At 43.4% G+C, this 24,861-nt stretch overlaps 2 protein-coding genes across 8 annotated transcripts in view; one reads left to right on the forward strand and one right to left on the reverse strand.

Annotated features, from left to right (window-relative positions):
* Nucleotides 1-24,861, reverse strand: part of LOC129696185 (uncharacterized) — a 71,561-nt gene that overhangs the window by 12,295 nt on the left and 34,405 nt on the right. For 2 of the 5 annotated variants that reach the window (XM_055633805.1, XM_055633806.1), the window contains exon 6: nt 17,951-18,026. The exons of 1 other annotated variant lie outside the window; for it this stretch is intronic. In XM_055633805.1, the coding sequence (XP_055489780.1) occupies nt 17,951-18,026 (76 nt within the window). Of the gene's footprint in view, nt 1-17,950; nt 18,027-20,771; nt 21,292-24,861 lie in introns of those variants that run through there. 2 more of the 5 variants (XR_008723285.1, XM_055633807.1) reach the window with 1 other exon arrangement.
* Nucleotides 1-24,861, forward strand: part of LOC129696184 (upstream-binding protein 1-like) — a 112,535-nt gene that overhangs the window by 448 nt on the left and 87,226 nt on the right. The gene's annotated exons all lie outside the window — the stretch shown is intronic.

Genomic DNA, 24,861 nt, shown 5'->3' on the forward strand with positions numbered 1-24,861 from the left:
AGTGATAGTTGTTACTGGACTGCTTGTCTGTATTGACTGCATTTGGATTTTCCAGGAATCTCACATGCAGTATGATAGTCAAACGATTTTGATAGTGTCTATTGTGGAAAGCAAGTATGACTGATAAATAGAAAAACGGCAGCAGTTTACACTAGTATTTTCTCTACCTCCTGTAGCAAATACCTGCTAAGTTCCACTTTTTAAGAAAAAAAAAACAAAATATGAAAAATATGAAAATACTAAAATACAAAAAAAATGCTATTAATTGGTAGCTAATTTGAGTGATAAATCTCCTTCAAGTGACTAACATTGTCAGACAATACTGGAACTTAATTTGTTGCCAGCTGTTCAAAGATGATGATGCTCATGGAGTTGGATGTGTAAAGCTGCAGAGAATGCACCAAGTGAAATGAAATCTAACCAAAAAAGCAAAACATGAATCTGATGGTTGTTTTCCTGCTGTTAGAAAAGTTGCTCTTTTTTGTTTTACGGAAAATTTATATAAATTTATTTAAAGATTTTAAGGGAAGCGTTTATCTGTCATCACAGTTTTTAAGCCCCTGCATCAAGAATATAGTGGTACGTGAATGTTTATTTGGACAACACTATTATTTGATGTATTTATAGTTATGTGCTTACAAATGTGCATACACTGGCAATAAACTGTATATATCATCAATATCTCATTTATGTGACTATTGTCTTGTACAACTGTAACAGGATATCCCACTTCTATATTCAATATCCTGACTGATGAAGGCTAATGTACCAAAAGCCTTCTTAACCACTCTATCCACCTGTGTTGGCACTTTCAGCAAAACTGTGTGTCTGTACTCCCAGCTCATTCGGCACTACCACACTTTATCTAATCTGTCACAGCTCCTTTGTCCTCTCGATGCCCTCCTGATTTCCTCTGTAAGTATGCTCCGCAGCTCCCTAAACCCCTCCAGGGATACACCTGATACTACCTGATTCCTGACCCATGACACTGTCATGTTCTCATGTCATCCAGGCTTCCTTACTCCAAACTGCCTTGCCCTTCATTTTAATCGGAACAAGCCTTCAGGTGGGATATTGTCCTGTCCTCCTGTCAGCAGGCCCCAGTTGTGCCATCCAACGAGCCTTTGGGCAGGTTCCCAGTCCCATCGTCTGACGAATCTTTGGGTGGGTTCCCAGTCTGCAGTCTTTGGAGCCTTCAGGTGGGCCCGTCGACTGGCTAGCCTTCAGGCGAGTCCTGCCAATCGCCGTGCCTTCCGGGCAGGCACCGTAGCCACGGCACCTCGGGAAGACCACCACCATCATCCGTGCAGGACCCTCTACATACTGCCTGAAGAAACTTTCCTGAACACATTTGACACATTCCACTCTGTCTAAGCTTTTGACACCATGGCAGGCTCAGTGTATATTTGGAAAGTTAAAATTCCCTACTATAACAACCCTAGTAGTCTGCAGACCATAAGGAACTGCAGATGCAGGTTTACAAAAAAAGACACAAGGTTCTGGAGTGACTCAAGAGATTCAGGCAGTTTGTTCTGGACGGACATTTCAGGTCGGGTCCTGTCTGATGGGACTATTTGGAGGCCTATCGTACACTTCCAACAATGCCATCATCCCCCTTTTATTTCCCACACATATAGCTTCAGTGGATGGACCATCCACAATGTAATCTTGAAAGATTGGTGCGACATTCTCCTTAATCAGTAAAGCAACTCGCCTCCTCTTGTACCCCCACCCCTATCTTGCCTGCAGTGCCTGTACCCTGGAATTGTAAGCTGCCAAGTCCCTCCTTTGCCAGGTTTCCATAAGAGCTATAATGGCCCAGTCACATGTGCCTATCCACGCCCTGTGTTCAGCCACCCTACCCGTCAGGCCGCTTGCATTGCAAGTTAATTTTAGTTTAGATCAGTTTAGAGATGCATCATGGAAACAGGACTTTGGCCCAACGAGTCCGCTCTGACCAAAGATCACCCTGACATTGGCACTATCTTATACACTAAGGATAAGTTACAATTTTCATCTAAGCCAATTAATCTACAACCCCGTACGTCTTTGGAGTGTGAGAGGAAAGCAGAGCACCCGGAGAAAACCCACATGGTCACAGGGAGAATGTGCAGACTCCATACAGACAGGTGCTGTAGTTAGGATCGAACCCGGGTCTCTGGCACTGTAAGGCAGCAACTCTACCACAGCGGCACCGTGACATCCCATCCCAGTCCTTTTATGCTGCCTGTCGTGCTCCTGTGTATTCTGACCACAGACCTTGCTTGCATTGAATTCCAGCCTCTGACCTGCTTTGGATCCCATCCTTTTCTATTAAGACGGTGATTTATATGTAGTTGGAACTTATTTTTTGACATTAGTAAAAATATTTAATTTTTGAAACCGGTCTTTTGGAAAATAATATATAGCGACAACCAATCCATCCATAGATAGGATGACAAAAAGCTTCATTTAATTTTGTTTGATTCCTGCAAATATTTTTACAGCATAATTAATGTATCTCTGTTTTCTCGATACTTAAGCCACAAGATTGTCATTCATGGCCACTGTTGTTTCAGGTTCATGGCTGATGAATTGGCCCACATTTACTGAGTGGTGAACACATGCACAGTTTTCGTGGCATTTGCATTGACCCCACATTTATAAAAATAATGGAGGATCTAATAGTCAAGCAGACAAGACTATGCAGAGTAGACGTTGTGACATCAGACCTTGTGCAATGCTGAGAAGGTGCTCGTGATGCTAAATTAGACCACAGTGATACAACTAACACACAGATTCACACACATACATGCGCTCATGTCGTATCTCGACATTCAACACAAAATCATCAACTGCACTCTGTGAAGTAATCCAATTAAATGCAGATTTATTGATTGATTGAAAGTACAAATGTTTGGAAAGATTGGCTGACGCTTGATCATTGACAATGTTTGGAGTTTAAGAGGTGTTGTGTTCAAAGGCACAGTTTATTTTCAGACTAGATCAAAACCAGTTGTGTAGGAAGGAACTGCAGTTGCTGGTTTAAACCAAAGACAGACGCAAAAAGCTGAAGTAACTCAGCAGGTCAGACAGCATCTCTGGAGAAAAGGAATAGGTGACGTTTTGGCTCGAGACCCTTCTTCAGACTAAGAGTCAGGGGAAAGGGAAATGAGAGATCTAGACAGTGATGTAGAGAGATAAAGAACAAATGAATGAAAAATATGCAAGAAAGTAACGATGATAAAGGAACAGGCCATTGTTAGCTGTGGGCTCGTTAAAAACAAGTGACAGACAATGGAACTCACCAGGATGATAGTGAAACTCGTACAACGATGATGGTGGAGGAGTGGAGAGAGAGGGGATGCAAGGGTTACTTGAAGTTAGAGAAATCAATATTCATACCACTGGGTTGCAAGCTCCCCAAACAAAATATGAGGTGCTGTTAAAGACTGGATAGACTCGGCTTGTACACGCTGGAATTCAGAAGATTGAGGGGGGGATCTTATAGAAACTTACAAAATTCTTAAGGGGTTGGACAGGCTAGATGCAGGAAGATTATTTCCGATGTTGGGGAAGTCCAGAACTAGGGGTCACAGTTTAAGGATAAGAGGGAAGTCTTTTAGGACCGAGATGAGAAAATAATTTTTTACACAGAGAGTGGTGAATCCGTGGAATTCTCTGCCACAGAAGGTAGTTGAGGCCAGTTCATTGGCTATATTTAAGAGGGAGTTAGATGTGGCCCTTGTGGCTAAAGGGATAAGGGGGTATGGAGAGAAGGCAGGGATGGGATACTGAGCTGGATGATCAGCTATGATCATATCGAATGGCGGTGCAGGCTCGAAGGGCCGAATGGCCTACTCCTGCTATTTTCTATGTTTCTATGTTCCTCAAATTTGTGACCAAAACCATTTGCCAGAAACAAGGCATGCTATCCTGGTGGTTGAATGGGAGCTGTGCCTGTATATCAACTGCGCAACATGGCCAGAATCTGTTACTAGTGGCAGTTGAGAATACTGTTGTCGTGATTTTTTTTACCTCCATTGCTTTTCAGCCCAGTACCATTTTTTAAATTGTATCTGCACACTGATGCATTAGATAGGAAATTAATGCTACAACTCGAGGCAAGTTGATTTAAACTGGGTGGAGAGTAGCACAAATAATGATTACAGAGGCTCTCCAGGATTATGGTCTTCCCAGTGACACCTGGAATCACCAAATCTCATAATCATGTCGCAAAAAAGACATGACATTTATGGGAACTCAAAGGATGTTACTTCATAATGTTCAACTTCAAATAGTAATCGTGAATGCTCGATATCTGGGGAACAACTCTCTCAAAGTGCCTGCTATTTTGGAACCACACACCAAATATGGTTACTTGGGGCAAAGGATAGCTAGTGGACACCTGGCTCCTGGCTCCAACGCATAGACTGCAAACACCCCTCATTATGAGAGCCTTTATACCACCCAGAATATTATAGAGCAAAACAATGGGGTCTGCAAGCAACAATCTCACTGTTTGGACCACACTAGAGGAACCTCACAGTACTGCACGTATCAATTACCTCGATTCATTGTTTCTTCGTGTGTCCTCCATAAACTAGCAATCAAGCTTGTGGAAACCTTACTATTAAAAGGAAAAGAAAGATCCATTGCCAAGAGCTCCTTTCTGGGTTGGCAGAAAGAGAATGGCTGATATAGAGATATCAACAAAGAGAAACCTAAATCCATTGATAGACACAGAATGCTGGAGTAACTCAGTGGGACAGGCAGCTTCCCTGGAGAGAAGAAATGGATGACGTTTCGGGTTGAGACCTTTCTTCAGACTGAGAGTCACGGGAAAGGGAAACAAGAGATATAGACGATGATGTAGAGAGGTATAGAACAATGAATGAAAGATATGCAAAAAAGTAATAATGATAAAGGAAACGGGCTACTGTTAGCTGTTTGTTGGGTGAGAGGAAGACGCTGGTGCGACTTGAGTGGGGGAGGGATAGAGAGAGAGGGAATGTAGGGGTTACTTGAAGTTGAAGAAATGAATATTCATAGCACTGGGTTGTAAGCTCCCCAAGTGAAATATGAGATGCTGTTGCTCCAATGTGCATTTAGCCTCACTCAGACAATGGAGGATTTGTTGTTATTAAAAAAACAGGTCTTTTCATAAGAAATTAGACTTAGAAGTGCTTAACATTAAGTAGTTTTGGTTCAGACAAGTACCAGACAATAATCATTCACAAGGTGAGAAAGTTAAACGAGCTTCCTTTTTCATCACGCGGCATTACCTTTGTTGAATCTGCCACCATCAAGATATGAATGATAAACCTTTAGCCAGATACATAACTGGACCAACCATATAATTGTTAGGTGTACGAAGGAACTGCAGATGCTGGTTTGCACCGAAGATAGACACAGAATGCTGGAGTAACTCAACCTCACCCATTCCTTCTCTCCAGAGATGCTGCCTGTCCCGCTGAGTTACTCCAACATTTTGTGTCTATCTTCCACATAAATATTATTCTGGATACTGGGTATTCAGCAAGTAACTCACCTCCTGACTCCACAAACCCCTTTCACTATTTACAAGTCATGGGCTTGGTGAAATATTCACCACCTGCCTGGAAGAGTGAAACTCCACCAAATCACTAAAGGCTCAGAGTTATGTGGGATACACTTGATCGGCATTCACTTTCCTGAGTATTCCATGCCTCTCTCACTGACACAATTTGGTTACATTATTAGACACAAAATGCTGGAGTAACTCCAGTTTTACTTTAGTTTAGCTTTGAGATACAGTGCGGAAACAGGCCCTTCGGCCAACCGAGTCCACGCCGACCAGCGATCTCCGCACGTTAACACTATCCTACACACACTAAGGACAATTTTACATTTACACCAAGCCAATTAACCAACAAACCTGTACGTCTTTGAGGTGTGGGAGGAAACCAAAGATTTTATAGAAAACTCATGCAGGTCATGGGGAGTACGTACAAACTCCGTACAGATAAGCACCCATAGTCAGGATCGAACACGGGTCTCTGGCGCTGCAAGGCAGTAGCTCTACCGCTGTGCCAACATGCCGCCCAGTTGAGTTACTCCAACATTGTCTATCTTTGGTTTAAATAAGTAGGTATGTTACAATACTTACCTTCAGCGGCGCTGCAATTCTGCCACTGGCCGTGTGTGCGATTTTGGCACGTTTGAGGGGAGGGGGGGGGCGGGGTTAAAACGCGGTTTACTCCAACCTTGTCCTGAATTATATTTTGTTGGAGTGCAAGCTTTTGCTAAAGAATCGTTCCGATGGCCGTTCTGTGTGATTTTTTTTTAAATTCGCCCGACAAGTTAATCGCCGGAGTGATTTTAAAATCAGCTTCTGAAGCCGTCAACGCCAACAACGGGGCCGGATTTTATGTAGGGGACAGGTAAAAGAAAGTAGTTTATTTTTATGTATAAAAGTGTTTCTTAAGATGCATTTAATTCACATTTTAAGTTGCGAAACGGTGATTTTTTTTCCCCGAACGAACCGGCAGTGTCTTTGCTGCCGATACGGATTTAAATCCACCGCAACCGCAACATTCCAATTGTTCGTGTTCCAGAAAAACCCACTCACAAGCTGATTTAAATGGCCATTAATTTACAGGTATTAAACATTAAATTCCTTCCATTTGGCCTATAAACCCATGACAATGAGATTTAAAAATTATGTTATATTGTGAATGCTTGTGTGAATGTTATTTGGACACTTAGGCTATTTAAAAATGTTAATCTATCCTTAAGAAATGGATAGATGTTTAGATCTAGTAATTGAATTTTGTAATTAGCTACAATTGGGTAACTAACTAATTATATGCTTTAATTTCAAGTCATCTAAGTAAGATTGTTTCATATTTGTTTCAGAATGCTTCAATCTAAAATAACTGAAAATTTCTTTCAGTTCTCTTAATTTTTAAGAAAGTTTTGGGCTTTTGACTGTCCTCGATCACAGCTTTTGTGTTAAGTCAATGAAAAAGCAAGGAACTGAGATGCTAATTTCCGAGTATGAAAATGGCCATAACTGTTTTAATATTGAAGATATGGAAGTGAATTAGGTGTCAAATTAAACTTCTTTTTGTGCTTTATCTGATGGGATACATTACAGACTTGATTTTTAAAATCTCAAAATGTTGTAACATTGCTAAAATAAGCATCTGTAGTTCCTTTTTATTACATTATGGTTACATTATTTATCATCTAGAAAATACAGTATTACCATTCTGCCAACTTTGTGTTCAGCACTTCAGGGAGGTGCTCACACCTCAACTGAAGTGTGCAGAGGTAGAGAGGGGAATGAGTGGCTGGCAGGCAGACTAGCAGACTAGAAGGAGCAAGCAGAAGTCCAGCTCCATGCAAACTAATGTTCCCATTTGTACACTGGTGAAGGCAGATGTTTCTATACTTGGCTATGTGACTTTGGAATTATGCATTGTCTCCCTCATGCAAGTTAAGGATGTTGCTGAACAACAGCAGAGCATCCTGAAAGAGGGTGCTCTGGCAGCAAGGTGGCGCAGCGGTAGAGTTGCTGCTGCCTTGCAGTGCTTGCAGCGCCAGAGACCCAGGTTTTATCCCAACTACAGGTGCTGTCTGTGCGGAGTTTATAATGTTCTCCTTGTGACTGCGTGGGGTTCCGCCCACACTCCAAAGACGTACAGGTTTATAGGTTGATTGGCTTATTGTAAATATAAATTTCCCTGGTGTGCGTAGGATAGTGTTAATGTGTGGGGGATTGCTGGTTCAGTGCAGATTCGGTGGGCCGGAGGGCCTGTTTCTGCACTGTATCTCTAAACTAATTAAGGAAGGCAAATAGCCAAAGGTCATGGTCCATATTAGTACCTCTGACGAAAGAGGCATGAAAAGGCAAGAAGTTTACAAAACAGGATCTCAATGTCACATGCTAGCAAACACAGACACAGAAAGATAAAGCAGTTGAATGTGTGGCAGGAAATATGGTGTCGGAGAAAGGTTGTCGATTTCTAAGGAAGATGGGACCACAACGAGCTAGAGGAGATGCATCTCAACAAGAACAGGTCCAGTTTCCTCACAGAGAGCTTTGTTAGTCCAAAAAGGAAGAGTGAAACGTGTTGGAACCCAACAACCTAATCAAAATGGAGAAAAGGAATGATGGAAATGAAAGGTGAGGGGCTAATTAGGAAGCAAAGAAAAAGGAAGAGGCGACAATATAGACTGAGGACCGTCTAATGCTAATTAGAGTGTAGGAAGGAACTGCAGATGCTGGTTTATACCGAAGATAGACACAAAATGCTGGAGTATCTCAGCAGGCCAGGCAGCATCCTAAGTTACTCCAGCATATTCGATAATTAGAGTGTATTGGGAATGCGCAGAACATCCAAGCACAAGAATGTACCTGCAAATAGAGATTTTTTTAAATGTCAAGATATGGACAAAAACAAACAAAAGCAGGTGAGAAATGCAGCTAATATATGATTAGGATTGTAATGGGCCAGTCCCACTCAGGCGATTTTTCAGGCGCCTGCCGGCGACTGTCAGAGTGGAACAAACACATCGCAAAGGCGGGGGACAGGGCAAGCAGGGGGAGCGCTGTCTGAAATTCACACGGTGCAAAGCCAAGGTGATACAGACACACACTGCGATGAACAGGAAGGTTGGAGCTGTAATTAAGACAGCTAAAGCACAGTGTACGGTAAGTCCTTTAAAAGGGGGGGGGGGGGGGGGGGCAAGGGGGGAGAAGGGGTGGAGACAACTTTTAAGAGGCCAGGCAATTTTTAAGAAGCCAGAGATACACGGCTGTGAAGCTCGGCGGACATTAACATTACCGGCCGGTTATCCTTGGTTCTGAAAACTACTGCTTACGTATTTTTCCCCAATGAGCCAATGAAGTTCACCGGTCAGCACCGGCTACAACCTGCCGAGAACCTACGAGAACCTTTGACCTCCTGGCAACCCAACTACAGCTCGAGAATTCTCGCTACTCTCTGTGGCGGTTTCATTTTAGACGGCGCTAAATTTTCAATATGTTGAAAAATTCGCGGCGACCATAATGAGGCCACGACTAGTTTCCAGAATGCGAGAACTCCTCACGACCATGAAGGCGACTCCCCGGCAACCACCTGCGAACATGTGGTGACTGCATAGTCTCCTGCAGTCGCCTAAGTGGGACAGGCCCATAAGGATTTTATTATTTCAGTGAATCTGAAACTGAATAAAGAGAAATGGTAGCAATATTGATTAGAAATAATATTACAGAGCTGGAGAGAGACTGTTGCGGAGAGAGAAACCACTTAATTGGAGCTAAGAATCAGAAGAGGAAACATTTGTAATGCTGGGCACATACCATAGGGTACCATCAAGTGGGAAATTTATAGGGATGTAAATCCACCGCGATATATAGAGGTAAAAAAATAGGAAAACTAATTATCCCAATGGAAATGGGGACGATTGTGTTAAAGGCAGAGAGAGTGAGGAATTTCTGAAATGGATAATTTTCCACAACAATATGTTTCTGGTCAAAAGCAGAATGTCAGATCTGGTTCACAGATAGAAGTAAACCAAAGTAAACCAAATTTCATTTGGGGAAACATTTTGATATTGGGATTTTAAGATCTAAATTAGCTATTAAAAAAAAAAGAGAAAGTACAGTCCAATCAAAAATAAGTGGAGGAAAGGCAACTTCATTGGGATAAGAGTAGCCCCTGTTAAATGGAATCAAAAGTTGTAATAAAACATCAGTATGACTTAAAGGAAGAGATAGTTCAGGTATAGTTGAAGCACGCTCCCTGGAAGGGCGATGTAAGCACACACAAATCTAGAACTCTGCATGCAAGAAACGGTGAAGAAGGTAAAACAATAAAAGTGGGTGCAAGAAGAGTTGGGTTACAAACACCAGCAAATGGAGAAATAGGAAATTAAAAAATGGCAAAGGAGAAGTGAAAATAAATTGGGACTGCAGTTCATACTAGATTTCTATTAGGATTAGTGAAAATGAAACTGGAAGGGTGAGGACTTGCAAGTAGAAAATAGATTTAACAACATCATCTCAGTGCCACGTACAAAAGCAGGAAGGAAGAGCATGGCAGAAGAGATAGTGTCACAATAAGAGTTTAAAATTTCTGAGGAATTGGGACCATTCCTGAGTCCTTCCACTGTTGTTGGATACAAGGCGCTGGATTAACTCAGTGGGTCAGGCAGCATCTCTGGAGAAAAAGGATGAGTGAAACTTCAGGCTGGGAACCTTCCACTGTTGTGTTTTTTTGTTCACGGTTTCTAAATATGTAGATGGCACAAAACTTGGCAATATTCTTTACTGTGAAGAAGATTGCAGCAGGATATAACCAGGTTAATGGAATGGGCGGGCACATGGCAGATTAATTCAACAATACGACGAATGAATAAACAATAAACAATAAGACAACAAATGATTAATTATACTAGGCAACCAGAGCATAATAGTGCAAGCCAAAATACACAGTACAACCTATAAAAAGTCCATGATAGTTTAATGCTGAGGTAGGGTTGTGGTTAGAGTTGTGTAGGGTAACTCAAGTGCCTAATAGTGATGGGAAGAAGCTGTTCTCATGGAGATAATGGTTCTCAGGTTTCTGTACCTTCTTGTATGGCTTTGTAAATATTTGATTAGTGTATAAATGTAAATAATTTGGTGTACATATAGTGGCTGGTGCATGACAAGGAACAACTTTATCTCCACCCACTCCCCCCCCACACCTCGATAACATGAAGCACGTTTTATTTATTACCGTCTGGTTGCCTGCGTAGCGCACACAACAAGCTCCCACGCACAAAACGTCAGATAATCTGTAAAATGTTTTAACCGAAGATGGACACAAAAAGCTGGAGTAACTCAGCGGAACAGGCAGCATCTCTGGGGAGAAGGAATGGGTGACGTTTCGGATCGAGACCATTCTTCAAACCTGAAAACGGAGTCTGAAGGGTCTTGACCTGAAAAGCCACCCATTCCTTCTCTCCAGAGATGCTGCCTGTACCACTGAGTCACTCCAGTAGTTTGTGTCTATCTTTGGTGTGACAGTTGTCTCATTTCATCGGCTTCATGTATTGCGTGCATGGAAGAGACACTTTACATGCCGCTTGGATCTATTCATCCAAGTGTGCTCTTAATGAAATCACACATCTATGCGAGGGAGGGATGGAATGGATGTAACCACCGGCTAAAGCAAAGGCATAGTTAAGACGGGGAAATAATCCCACCACTTAATTAACCAGGTTCCCGAATGTAAGAACTATTTATACATGTAACATTTTTGTTTTTAAATCAATGTAACTCTTTTTTGATTTTTAATGCCGAGTTAAAACCCCGTCCTGTGGGAAGGGCTTGCGGCAGCTGGTTTCATAGTGCCTTCATTGTTGGTAGGTGCTGTCCTTTCACATGGACTGCTTACAACTTGGTGCTCGGGTCCAGAGTGCCCAGTCAACTGTGGCTTGTGTGGGAAAATGACCCCCACCCTCCCGTCTCCACTGGCCAGTGGTGTGATGGACGCAGGGGTCTGGACCAATGTGACACGTCCCGCCCCCCCCTGATGACATCATGTCCGTTATTTGATGTTTCGGCAGAGTGGCCTTTCGGTTAGTCTGCATTTAGGCGTCCCACCCTTTCAGTTATTTGCTGTTTCGGCTTTGTTTCCATTCGGTTATTTGGCTCCCACTTCTTTGCTTCGGCTTCTCATCCTTCGACGCCACGTCCGCACACACGGGAGATTTGTCTGCATCCATACACGTCCGCACCTTCAGCGCCTCTTTGACCATAATACTGACTGCTCTCAATACGCTTCCATTGACTGCTCCATGTTCCCCCAGTCCTCCTGTCTTTCTCTTCAGTAAATACGGAGGAGAAATACTCATTGAGGACCTTGCCCACCCCTGTGGCTCCACACAAAGTTGAACGCTTTGATTCCTGAGGGGTCCCACTCTCCCTCGAGTTACCCTTTTTCCCTTTATGTACTTATAAAATCTCTTAGGAATATCCTTAATGCTATCTGCCAGAGCTACCTCTTTTTGCCCTCCTGATTTCGTTTTTACCTTGCTCCTTAGTTCCCAAAACTCCACCAGGGGTACACTTGATCCCAGTTGCCCATGTCTCCTTCTGACTCTTGACAGAGCTTCAATTTCCCTCGTCATCAAAGTTTCCTTATGCCCACTACCTTGCCCTTCACTCTAACAGGAACATGCATGTCCTGGACTCTTGTCAGCACACTTTTAAAAACATCCCACTCTCTGGACCTCCCTTTTCCTCTAAAAGACCTGCTCCAACCAACAGTGCATCGAATGTATTGAACTCATTGGGAAGGATGCGTTGTTGCCAGCGATACTGCATAACTTCACCTTGTAGCCCCTGACAGCACGAAAACCTTGCCACAATGTACAAGTGTCCATGTGGTTATTGTGGGACTCTCGCTTGGATGGTGGGCATGTTGAGCTGCATGGAAGCACTGTCCTGCATACTCCATTTTGGTTGGCAATTGTTTAGTATGAGTTTGGTTTATATTTCAGCTCAAAAGGATGCAAGAAACAGCCACCTGCCTGCTACTTGGAAATTAGCCCATTCCTATCCCAAGAAATATTTACAGTTGATTCAGTCTAAACATGCTGTGCCTAACGTTTACCTTACAACAATACACATGGCCAGGTGTATCTGTTATTAGGTACACAGTGCAATCTAAAACCCTTGACATTCAGTGTAGTCACTATGGGCAGCTGCTTTAAAGCACAGGGCGCCAAGGCCCAAGCTTCCAATGTCCTGGTTTAAGTTGGATACATGGGAGGTTGGTCTTGGAGGGGAGGATGCTCCTCAAACTGCAGAGCATCCTGGACAATGTATCTCACCCCTTCCATGACACACTGGTCAACCTGAGGAGCACCTTCAGCAACAGACTGGTTCCACCAAGATGCAGCACAGAAAGCCACAGGAGGTCCTTCTTCCCTGTGGCTATCAAACAGTGGAACTACCCCTTCTGTCGTGGGGTAGACCGAGACTGACTGCCCTCCCCACTCCCCACCCAATCTTTGCACATCCCCCAATTCGTTGCACTCATCATTTTAATTTAATGTTTAATGTATTTTGTGCTTTTGTGATTGTAGGCAGATCAATTTCCCTCCTGGGATGAATAAATTTCTGTTGTATCGTATCGTAGGCGCACAGTATTTTAGATGTAGTCATCTGGACTTAGGGATAAAAGACTTAAGTTTGAAGATTTGTGGTTCAGGATGGAAATATCAAACACTAGAGAGGGGTAGCTTGAAGGTGAGAGGGGCTAGGTGTGCAGGTCAGATTAGTTTACACAGAGTGTGGTGGTGGCCTGATTGCACCAATAGTGGAGGCAGATATGATAGTGGTGTTAAAACCTTCTGGATAGGCACGTGAATATACAGGGAATGGAGCGATATGGATTATGTGCGGGCAGATAAGAGTTGTCTTGCCATTATGCTTGACACAGATACCATGGTCCATAGAGCCTGTTCCAGTGCTGTACAGATGCTCCCCGATTTAGGATGCTTTGACTTATGATATTTTGACTATATGATGGGGCAAACCAGACACGTGCCGTGAGTAATTACTCAGCGTAGGCAGTCAGTCGGCTTTTAAAAAAATAATCTTAAACCGCGCAGGAGCAGATTGTTCTCCTGTTCGTAAGCTGTCAGTCGACTTTTTATAAAGTAATTTGTCTTCAAAAGCCATATCTCTTAATAAAGTACCGTATTTCCCGGCAATGAAGACGCACCCCCATTTTGAGTTGCTAAATTTTGAAAAAAGGCTGGCGGGACATAGAATTTCTCACGCTCAAACAAATAAAAAATAAAATTAAAGAAAGTAACATTTCAAGTTGCCCAAGGTTTCCAAATCTCTTCCATTCTGAATTACTGAATGGGTGGGGGGTGGAGGGCGAGTAACCTTAATTGGTCCCTTGATCGCGCTGACACAGGAGTAAGCTCCACTGCCCGCTGTCCTGTTATCCATCACCCACTGACCCACTCTTCAGCTGGTCCCCTCACTGTCCAGTCTACATTGAAAGGCACGGACCGGGCAGTGAATTCCATGCAGTGTCACCCAGCGCAGCAAGTGGGGCCATGTCTTGCTCCCGGCGGCAGCCGGAGTTTAAGGATTTGCGGGAAGCGGCTGACATGAGCGAGGCCGGTGAGCGGCAGGAGAGAGGTGTTCAGACGGAGAGCACTGCCAGAGGTGAGCGGGCTGGCAGAAGGCGCTGAGGTCCCGGCAGCCGCTCGCTGCCACCCGAGCTACTTCCCTCCCAGGCCACTATGCGGTGGCTCCACGCGTGGAGCGCTGTGGCAGGGTGGGTGAGTGAGTGAGTAGCTGGCATGATCCCCGAACCCCTCCTTCTCAACGCTCCTGCCCTCCCCGCATGTTTACCCCTGGCCAGACTCCCAACTCGCTGTGAAAAGAACTCTTCCCCCCCCAGCAGTGCTGTCCTTTTACAGTCGCTTCCCATCAGCTGCCAGCAATGAGGGATAGACTTGGCTTTCCCTCAGAACAGCAACATTGTTATTGATGTTTCTGTACTGAGTCTATATTTCTTGGCTAAGAACCTAACCTTCGGCCTCCAAGATGCAGGTAAATTTTCGTGCCTTATTTTTGGGTAAAAAAAAAGCTGGAAATACAGTAATTAAAAACATATAGCTCAAAGAAATTTACTTACCACAATATTTCTACACAAACTCCATTCTTCTCTCTTTGTTCCTTAAGATACTCTTAAGTTAATGACAATCCATGTTTGAAAAACCCGCCAAAAAACTTGGGCTGCGCATGCACATGTACGCAGTCCACTGTGCAAAGGCAGAATTTCACTCCCGTTGTCATTGAAGACTTGAAGTAGCATCGATGGCACGTGAGTTACACATACTTTTGTGTATTACATGTACTATTTATAGTAAATAATTACCATTTTATAATTTTAGTCAGGGTAGGCACTGCCTACCCTGATGGCACGTGCAAACGCTCGGCAACAGCAGCGAGCCCACGTCACTTCCGGTCACGTAATCGCTTTGTATTAAATGCGTTTTCGACTTGCGATATTTTCGATTTACGATGGGTTTATCGGAAGGTAACCCCATCGTAGGTCGAGGAGCAGCTGTACTGTTCTTTGTTCTATTGTAGATGCCGAAAGGTTCAGAAACGTAGTGAACAGTCAGAACAGTATAAACAGACTTCAGGTAATGTCTGCCCTGATGCTGATGGAAGAATAGAAAGGATATTAAACATAAAAGCAGGAGAGTTATGTTGAAGATTTCTAAAGCACTGGCTAGGGCTTATCTGAAGAATTGTGTGCAATTCAGTGCAACATGCTTTGGGGCAAGTGACAAGGTCTCAGTGGTGCAGAGGTAATGTATCCGACTGGCATGAAGGATATAGGTCCTCAGGTGAGCAACAAAACTGTAAATGCTGACTTTATTCTTAGAACAAATATGGTGAAGAGAAAATTGAAAATTAATTAATTAATTTTCCTTTATGTGTGAAATTAAGAATTTTGATTTCACACTTAAAGGAAGATTAATTAATTATTACAGATGATTTTTATTACTGAGGGCAGAATTTAAAAGAGGAGAAATTAGAAAAATGAAAGTCATCTTTGCATAGCGAGATGTATCGATCTGTAATGCACCACTTGAAAAGTCAGTGGAAACAACTTCAGATAGATTAAAAGGGAAATGAGAAGAGTTCCTTTTTACCCATTTTGTTTCAAATATAATACTTTGCACAGCGATAGGGAAAGAACAGGGAAGTACAGCACAGTGTGTCACATAATATCATTCTGTTTACCACGATGACTTCTGTTTTGCCAGTGTCATAGCGTGGAAACAGGCCCAACTTGCCCACACCAGCCAACATGCCCCAGCTACATTAGTCCCACCTGCCCGCGTTTGGTCCATATCCCTCCAAACTTGTCCTATTCATGTACCTATCTAACTGCTTCTTAAAAGTTGTGATAGTCCCAGCCTCAACTACCTCCTCTGGCAGCTCGGTCCATTCACCCACCACCCTTAGTGTGAAAAAGTTACCCCTCAGATTCCAATTAAATCTTTTCCCCTTCACCTTAAACCTGTGTCCTCTGGTCCTCGTTTCCCCTACTCTGGGCAAGATACTCTGTGAATCTACCCGATCTATTCCTCTCATCTCTCAACTACCTCCTCTGGCAGCTTGTTCCATACACCCACCACCATTAGAAAAATTAACTAATCCAGTCAAATGGATTGTATAATGATTATAATTAGAACACACTAGCATTATTAGTCAGTATTACATACTGGAGTCATCTACAGTTGTTGCAATGTTTTGCTGAACTTGTTTTGGAATTCAGATCATACTGCTTTTTTATGTTGAAAAATGACAATCAGGATAGCTGAGGAAATGTTCTATTGGAGTTTGATTATTGAAATTGACATGTTCTCATGAGAAATTAGGAAGTCTGGAGGCATGATGTTTACTCTTCCAAAGGGACTGGATAATGTAACCCATGGTTTCACCTTTTGCCACAGCAGTAGAACCCGAGCATATTGTCTGGGCTTGACAAGTTAAAATCAAAAATAATGTCCAAAGCTAGGCCTGGTGTTTGGCAAAGAAACAAGCAAAGCCAGTGTAGTGGAATATTTAAAACAGAAGACACAAAGAGCTGTAATAACTCAGCAGTTCAGGCAGCATCTCTGGAGAACATGGATAGGTGGCATGTGTAAGAAGGAACTGCAGATGCTGCTTTAAACCGAAGATAGACACAAAAAGCCAGAGTAACTCAGGTAGCATCTCTGGAGTGAAGGAATGGGTGACGTTTCGTGTCGAGACCCTTCTTCCGACCTCTATAATCAGCCTGAAGACGGGTCTCGACACGAAACGTCACCCATTCCTTCTCTCCATGGATAGGTAATGTTTCGGGTTGAGACCCTTCTACAGGCTGATTGTAAAGGGGTGAGAGAGAAGAAAGCCTGAAAAGGGAAGAGGGCGGACAAAGTGTGGCAGGTAATAATAGGTCAACACTGGTGAAGCCATTCATAATTTTATATACTTCTATGAAGCTTCCCCTCAACTTCTGACGCACCAGAGAAAATAATCTAAGTCTATCCAACCTCTCCTTGTAGCTAATAACTTTGAATAAAGGCAGCATTTTGCACCCACTCATAAGCATCCACATACATCCTTCCTGTAATGAGGTGACCAGAGCTGCAGGCCATCGTCCAAAAGCAGCGTAACCAAAGTCCTATAAAGCTGCAACATGGCTTTCTGTCTCTTGGATACAATGAAAAGCTTCTATAGTTTCACTATTGGAAGTGAGTTAATAATCTGTACAATTAAGTAAACACCAGTGAAAACCAGGAACTGCAGATGTGGCGACACCCTGGTGCAGTGGGGACGGCACAGTGGTTTAGTTTAACGATATAGCATGGAAACAGGCCGTTCAGCCCACTGAGTCCATGCTGACCAGCGATCCCTGTACACTAGCACTATCCTACACACTGGGGACAATTTACAATTCTGACCGCGGCCAATTAACCTATAAACCTGTACGTCTTTGGAATGTGGGAGGAAACCGGAGCACCCGGAGAAAACCCACGTGTTCACGGGGAGAACGCCACCCTGGTGCAGTGGTAGAGTTGCTGCCTTACAGCACCAGAACCTGGGTTTGATCGTGACTATGGATGGTGTCTGTATGGAGCTTGTACATTCTCCCTGTGACGGCATGGGTTTTCTGCGGGTGCTCCTGATACCACCCACTCCAAACAGGTACAGGTTTGTGAGTTAATTGGATTCTGTAAATAAAATTGTCAATTGTCCCTAGTGTGCAGGATAATGCAGCGTACGGGGTGATTGCTGGTCAACACAGACTCAGTTGGCCCGAAGGACCTGTTTCCACACTGTATCTTTAAAGTCTAAAGATGCTGGTTCATAAACAAAAGGACACAAAGTGCTGGAATAACTCACAGGTCAGGCAGCATCTCTGGAGAACATGGTTTCGTGACGCTTCGGGTCGAGGCCCTTCTGATGCAGGTGAGATGGTCTGAAAAAGGGTGGGGGGGTTAGTTTTATGTTAACTAAAATTGGAGAATTCAGTTCATGCCGTTGGGTTGTAGGTCGCCCAAGCACAAATATGAGATGCTGTTCCTACAATTTGCGTGTGGCCTCACATTGTCAATGGAGGAAGCCCAGGACAAAAAGGTCACTGTGGGAATGGGAGTTGAATGGTCAGCACCCGGAAGATCCAGTGGCGGACCAAGCATAAGTGTTCAGCAAAACGGTTGCCGAGTCTGCTTGGTCTCGCTGATGTCCACCGGATGCAGTAGATGTGGTTAGTGGAGGTTCGCGTGAACCTCTATCTCACCTGGAAGGACTGCTGGCGTCCCCAGATGGAGGCAGGGGAGGAGCGTAAAGGGACGGGTGTTACATCTCCTGCGGTTACAGAGGAAAGTACCTGGGGAGGGGATGGTTTGGGTGGGAAGGGGTGAGTGAACCAAGTTGTGGAGGGAGCGGTCTCTGCAGAAGGCGGAAAAGGGAAATGGGAAGTTGTGTCTGATGGTGAGATCATTAGAAAAGATGATGTGTTGGATATGGAGACTGGTGGGGAGAAAAGTGAGGACCAGGGGGAACTTTATCCTTGTTCTGTCTGGAGGGAGGTGGAGCGAAAACAGAACTAGGAGGAGAGGAACACAGAGGAGACGCGGGTGATGGATCCATCAATGACAGAAGGGGGAAATCACATTTAATAAAGGAGGACATTTCAGATGTCCTAGAATGGAAAACCTCATCTTGGGAGCAGATGTGACGGAGATGGAGGAATTGAGAGTAGGTGATTGCATCTTGGTAAGAGGAAAGGGTTGGAAGAAATGTAGTCCAGATAGCTGTGGGAGTGGGTAGGTTTGTATTAGACAAAGTATTAGCGGGTTTTGAGGATTCACATCAATGATGGAGGAAGAACACTCAGACATTATAAAATTTAATGCACAAACATTTATTAAAGCAACAATCAAGCAATGAGTATATAGCAATGAGCAGATAGCCATAGAATAGCAAATGCAACTTCAATTAAAGCAACAATAAAAATTCAAATAAACTACAATATAAATAGCAGCAGAAAATGTCCCTCCCGAAGGCTGTAACTTCAACTGTGTGTCAGGAACTGTTTAACAGCTGGAGGTTGGCGCACTCAAAGTATCCTCTGAAGAAACTGTCCTGAGGCCACTCTGGCAGCTCGGCCTGAGGTGAAGCGTGGGGAGCTCATGTGTAACAGGTATCTTGAACTTAAAAGACTGCACTTCTACCCAAATCTCAAAACAAAAGACAACTATGTTTTAACACAAGAGTTATTTGTGGTCCAGCTAGTCTCAAATAAAAGTTATCTTATCTCACTACTAATGACCTTGCATGTGTCCCCACGGTTCACTGGTTCTTCTAATTGAGCCCAAGCATGTTCCCAAACACCTAATTGTTTGGCTAAGCTAGCCAGCTTGCTTCACATGTGCTGCTGTGAGCAGATCAACGCCATCCTTGCTGAAATGCTTCTTTAACTATTATAAAACTATTATAAAATTATAAAAGGACTGGGCCAGCTAGATGCAGGAAAAATGTCCCCAATGTTGGGCGAGTCCAGAACCAGGGGCCACAGCCTTAGAATAAAGGGGAGGTCATTTAAGAGAAAAAACTTTTTCACCCAGAGAGTTGTGAATTTATGGAATTCCCTGCCACAGAGGGCAGTGGAGGCCAAATCACTGGATGGATTTAAGAGAGAGTTAGATAGAGCTCTAGGGGCTTGTGGAGTCAAAGGATATGGGGAGAAGGCAGGCACGGGTTATTGATAGGGGACGATCAGCCATGATCACAATGAATGGCGGTGCTGGCTCGAAGGGCTGAATGGCCCCCTCCTGCACCTATTTTCTATGTTTCTATGTTACATTGCAGCCGGTAACCTGGAGGCATTGGTAGGTGTCGTGGTCCCCATATGAATAATTGTTTGGTTCTGACAATCGCCCAAATTTACTGCCTAGCGAGTGAAAGTGATCAGTAATGACAGCTGGCCACAGCATCCATATCACTTGTACAAAGAGGAAGGATCTGAGGCAGAAGATCCAGGCCGAGATATGGGCAGGACAAAGCCAAAGATTTGCAGTGATGTCAGGCTTTCCCTGCCTCACAAGGAAGTAATCTTCCACATTTACCAATAGTCTAGATTTCCCCCTGGGCTACAGTTAAGGCTTGTCGTGGCTCCGATAACACCATTAATTTACAACTTTCAAATGTTGATGAAACCTTTGAAAAAATGTTGGTAAATAGGAATAGGGTAGAATTACTGAATCTCAACTTTACAACCAATTCCTGCCCAAGTGTGAATTGAAATCAGGACTAAAACATTTGTGAGTGTAGTTGATTACAAGTTCATCGGTTAGGGTGGGAGATTGCAACCTTCACGTGGTCCACCCTGTTTCGGCGAATGCAATCAACCTGGCGTGCGCAAACAGAAGATCAAACAGAATAAGTTGTCTTACAACTTTAGGCTGTGCACGCCATGCGCAAGAAGAAGAAGTTCATCAGTGATAGGAGCAGAATTCGGCCATTTGGCCCTTCAAGTCTCGTCATCGTGGCAATCCCTCGAGGATGATGGTCTACGTTCCGTTGTTTTTATGGACTCTCAGGTGGCTTATGAGTCCAATCCTGGCTTTTGAAAGTACTTCAACATCCAGATAATTCCAGATGGCAGATCGGACTTTGGTTGTAGCTGCCTCTATTTTCGTTTTCTTCTCTTTTCTTCTAATTCTGCACATCTGTTGGCTTCAAAGGTCACTGTTCCTTCTTGGGTTATGGTTCGCCAGAGTTTCCTGTCCTTGGCATTGGTTTCCAATTGTCGATGTCGATTTCACATTTCTTCATGCTGGCTTTTAAGACGTCTTTGATTCTCTTCTTTTGTCCACCTCTTTTACGTTTTCCTTCTTTAAGCTGGGAGTAGAAGGTTTCCTTTGGTAGACGCTCGTCTTCCATCCGACCAACATGACCGACCCATCTTAGTTGGTTCTTGATGACGAAGGCTTCGATGCTAGATGTTTTTGCTTCATTCAGCACGCTGACTTTGGTTCTTCTGTCTTCCCAGCTGATATTTAAGCTGCTTCGAAGACATAGTTGATAGAACTTTTCAAGTGTTTTCAGATGGCGTCGGTATGTTGTCCAGATTTCTGATGCATACAGGAGCGTTGGAATGACCACTGCCTTGTACACTAACATTTTGGCGTCTGTTCGGATGTCACGGTGTCTGTTCGGAGGTTAATAACCCCATTCTCCTGTGGAGAAAAAGATGAAGACTGGGAAGTTAATGGAAGTATCTTGAGGACAGTCAGTATTAGGGTCAGGAAGGTGTTGAACATCCCTAGGCATATGAAGGGAGGCAAATCTGGGCCTGATCAGATATATCCGAGGACACTGTGGGAAGCTAGAGAAGAAATTGCAGGCCCCTGGCAGGGATATATGAATCATGGTTAGATATGATTGAGGTGCTGGTAGACTGGAAGGTGGCTAATGTGCCTCTATTTAAGAAGGAAAAGCCTGGACACTATAGATCAGTGAGCCTAACTGTGGTCGGCAAGTTACTGGAGAGTATTCTGATGGATAAAATATATATATGTATTTGGCTAGGCAGGGATTGATTAGGGATAATCAAGATGGTTTTAGAGATCATGTCTCACAAATCTAATCGTGTTTTTGAAGGATGTAATCAAAAAGGTTGAAGAGGGCATATGCTGTTTCCATATGGATATCAGCAAAGCATTTAATAAGGTTCCGCATGGTAGTGTTAACGTTCGATTACTTATCACAGACATGTCAGACACTACTTAAGGCAAGATTATTTTATTCGCTAGTCGGAGTGCGCTGGAAGCACCTTAGCTTCCCTGTCGCACAGTCTCCGAACAAAGTAGTACAGTTATAGTTATTTCTTATCAATAAACACGTCTACCAAGTCTGATATAGCATTATTGAAAGATTCTGTAGCCTTACAGGAAATAAAAAAGGCTGGACCCATATCAAACTAAACCAATAACAAGTTATTAGTAATCTCTGCAATATCAGCAAACTTGGCTCAGGCGTCTGCACATGTTTCTACTGTATGCATTCATTTTAGTTTCTTGACCAAGTTTCTAGACAAAGAAGGATAGTCAACTTCATTTTACTAAATTTGTTGCAAAATTTGTATAAGATAATTATAAGCAGTTGAATAAGGGGTGGGAATTAATAAGCTTTGGCTTCTTCCTGCTCCTTTTCGGACACATATGATTTCATTTATTTATAGATATTGTTCATGACACTTTATAAATATTTTTGTTTTGTTTTTTGTATGCTGTTTCACATTTGCTTTTTATTCTTTTATTCTGTTCGAAATAAATAATAAAATAATAAAATAATAAAAAGTGTTGTTTCAAGTTTACCATAGATTCATATTATCTGGAGTTATGCGCCCTGTCCTTGATTCTAGAAATGTGTTGCATAAAATCTGCCAGTAATACCAGATTAAGCACCGAGCATCTTATTTTAAACAATGCTTTCTCATATAAAATATACATTGTTGTTAGTAGTAGAGAGCTAGATACTACTTCTCAAATTCCTGTGAGAAAACGACTGAAGAATTAATATCTTAAATCTTGTTAAATAAAGCATTAACTCGTTCATTCCCTCCTTTTATCATTAAATGATAACATTCACAGTCTTCGGTATCTATACATTGGCTGCAAGCAATTAATAATAAGAATTAAAGTAATTATCAGCAAAAAGGTAGATCCTTAATGTATCACATTACCCCAAACTCCACCAAACCAATGGTAAGGCCACTAATTCCCATTTTTCTCACCATATCCACACATGTCACTGCCAATCTTACAGATCTTTTCAATTTCTTCAGAAATATGGGTAGAAAGGACAGTGATATTAGAGGATTCATCTGGGATATAGATGCAACACCAGGGCTCGAAATTAGCGGTTGCCCGGTTACCAATGGCAACCTACAGTCTGGCTGGGCAACCCAAAAGCCATGCAATTTTGCCCGGCTTGGCAAGCACCTGGGACACTTATTGTTTAATACTGAGCAGGCTCCCTCTCTATCTCTCTCTGTCACTCTCCGTCTCCGCCCACCACCCGTATCCGTTTCGGGTGACGTTTCGGGTAGAGACCCTTCTTTAGATTTCCTCTGGTTTTAGTGTTTTTAGTTTAATTTAAAGATACAGCGTGGAAACAGGCCCTTCAGCCGACCGAGTCCACGCCGATCACCGATCACCCGTACACTAGTTCTATCCCACATATTAGCGGAGTACGTCAAGAGTGTTTTATTCTCTCACATCCTAGTTAGAAAGGAAGAGGCGGAGACAGTGGGCTGTGGGAGAGCTGGGAATAGGAGGGAAAGGAGGGAGAAAGCAAGGACTACCTGAAATTGGAGAAGCCAATGTTCATACCGCTGGGGTGTAAACTGCCCAAGCAAAATATGAGGAGCTGCTCCTCCAATTTGCGGTGGGCCTCACTCTGGCCATGGAGGGGGCCCAGGCCACCGAGCCACCTCGAGATCAGGTTGGTTATTGCAAACTGAGTGGAGGTGTTGTGCGAAGCGATCGCCAAACCTGCACTTGGTCTCACCGAGGTTGATCATACGTTGAATAATCCAACCAGAATTTTGTTTGGATTTGGAAAGAAATAATAGAAATTGCATTCATTGCAACTTGTAAAAAGAGATGAGATGCTGTATTGTAATTTTGCTGTATGTCATTGTGGTATATATCATGTCTTAATTGGTGAATATGTTTAGTTTGTGACTTTATTTGAAGCAGAAATAATATGTGAATGCTTCATTGACCCTAATTCTGACTGGTAACTACGCACTTCGTCCGAGCACATTATCGCACGTGTCATGCAAGCCGTCTTAAATGACCACCTAAACTGTCATTTGGCAACCTAAAAAGCTGCCAAGGTTGCCCGGCTGGCAACAGGGAAAAAAGATTAAGTAAGAGCCCTGAACACTCTCGTCCTATTATAGCGCAGGTGCCCCCTTCTTCTGCCAAGATAATGTCTCATCTGCTAGGGCTACGACAGTTGCATTTGCCAGTGATTCCATAGCAGAGGCCATATGGAGCAACTCCCTAGCTGACTTGGCTATTACATGGGAAAAGAGATCAACCAAAATCTCTGTGTTACCGAGATACCCCTTTTAACTCTCGGGGTATTGGCTACCTCTTCAAGATCCTGGACCATTCTCTTGCAAGGAACCACAGAGGTTAGATAGCAACACCCTATCCAGTGGTCATTCCTTCCAAACTCCCTTCTCTCCCAAGTGTTGTAGTCTCCCGGTGGCATCCCTGGCAACCATGGTTATGCCCATAACCCACACACAAAGTATGTTCCATTTACTGGTTGTGGTGGTCTCTGAGGAGAGATTGTGGTGCATGAGCTGTTTCCCAAATATATCCCTTTCTCTGGGTTGTTGTAGTGACATGAGGTATTTATTGGTATACAGGGATTGCTTATTATACTCAACCTTCCAGCCTGGATTAAACGGGGGTGTGTTAAAATTGTTATACTTAGGTTCCCTTTGCTTGTTGGTCACTCTCCCATATGCTTGTGAGGTTACTTGCCAACTGCTAGACGCCATGATGTTGTGAAAACAGAATAGGGCTTTCGGCTTTCAGTCTGGTTCAGGGGTATTGGCCCTAGTGGTGCATCTGCTCTGCTGTTGTACACACCCAACGGTTACTGCCATTCTCCCTGCGAGCGAACTCATAACTCATAGACAAAAAGGTAGTCCAGGGCATCTGGGCCATTCCCAGAACACCGAGGAGAGTCATTAATTTTATTGTCCTTTCTCCGGTTACCAATCC

Source organism: Leucoraja erinacea, chromosome 4 (genome assembly GCF_028641065.1).
Source record: "Leucoraja erinacea ecotype New England chromosome 4, Leri_hhj_1, whole genome shotgun sequence".
Classification (NCBI taxonomy): Eukaryota; Metazoa; Chordata; class Chondrichthyes; order Rajiformes; family Rajidae; genus Leucoraja; species Leucoraja erinaceus.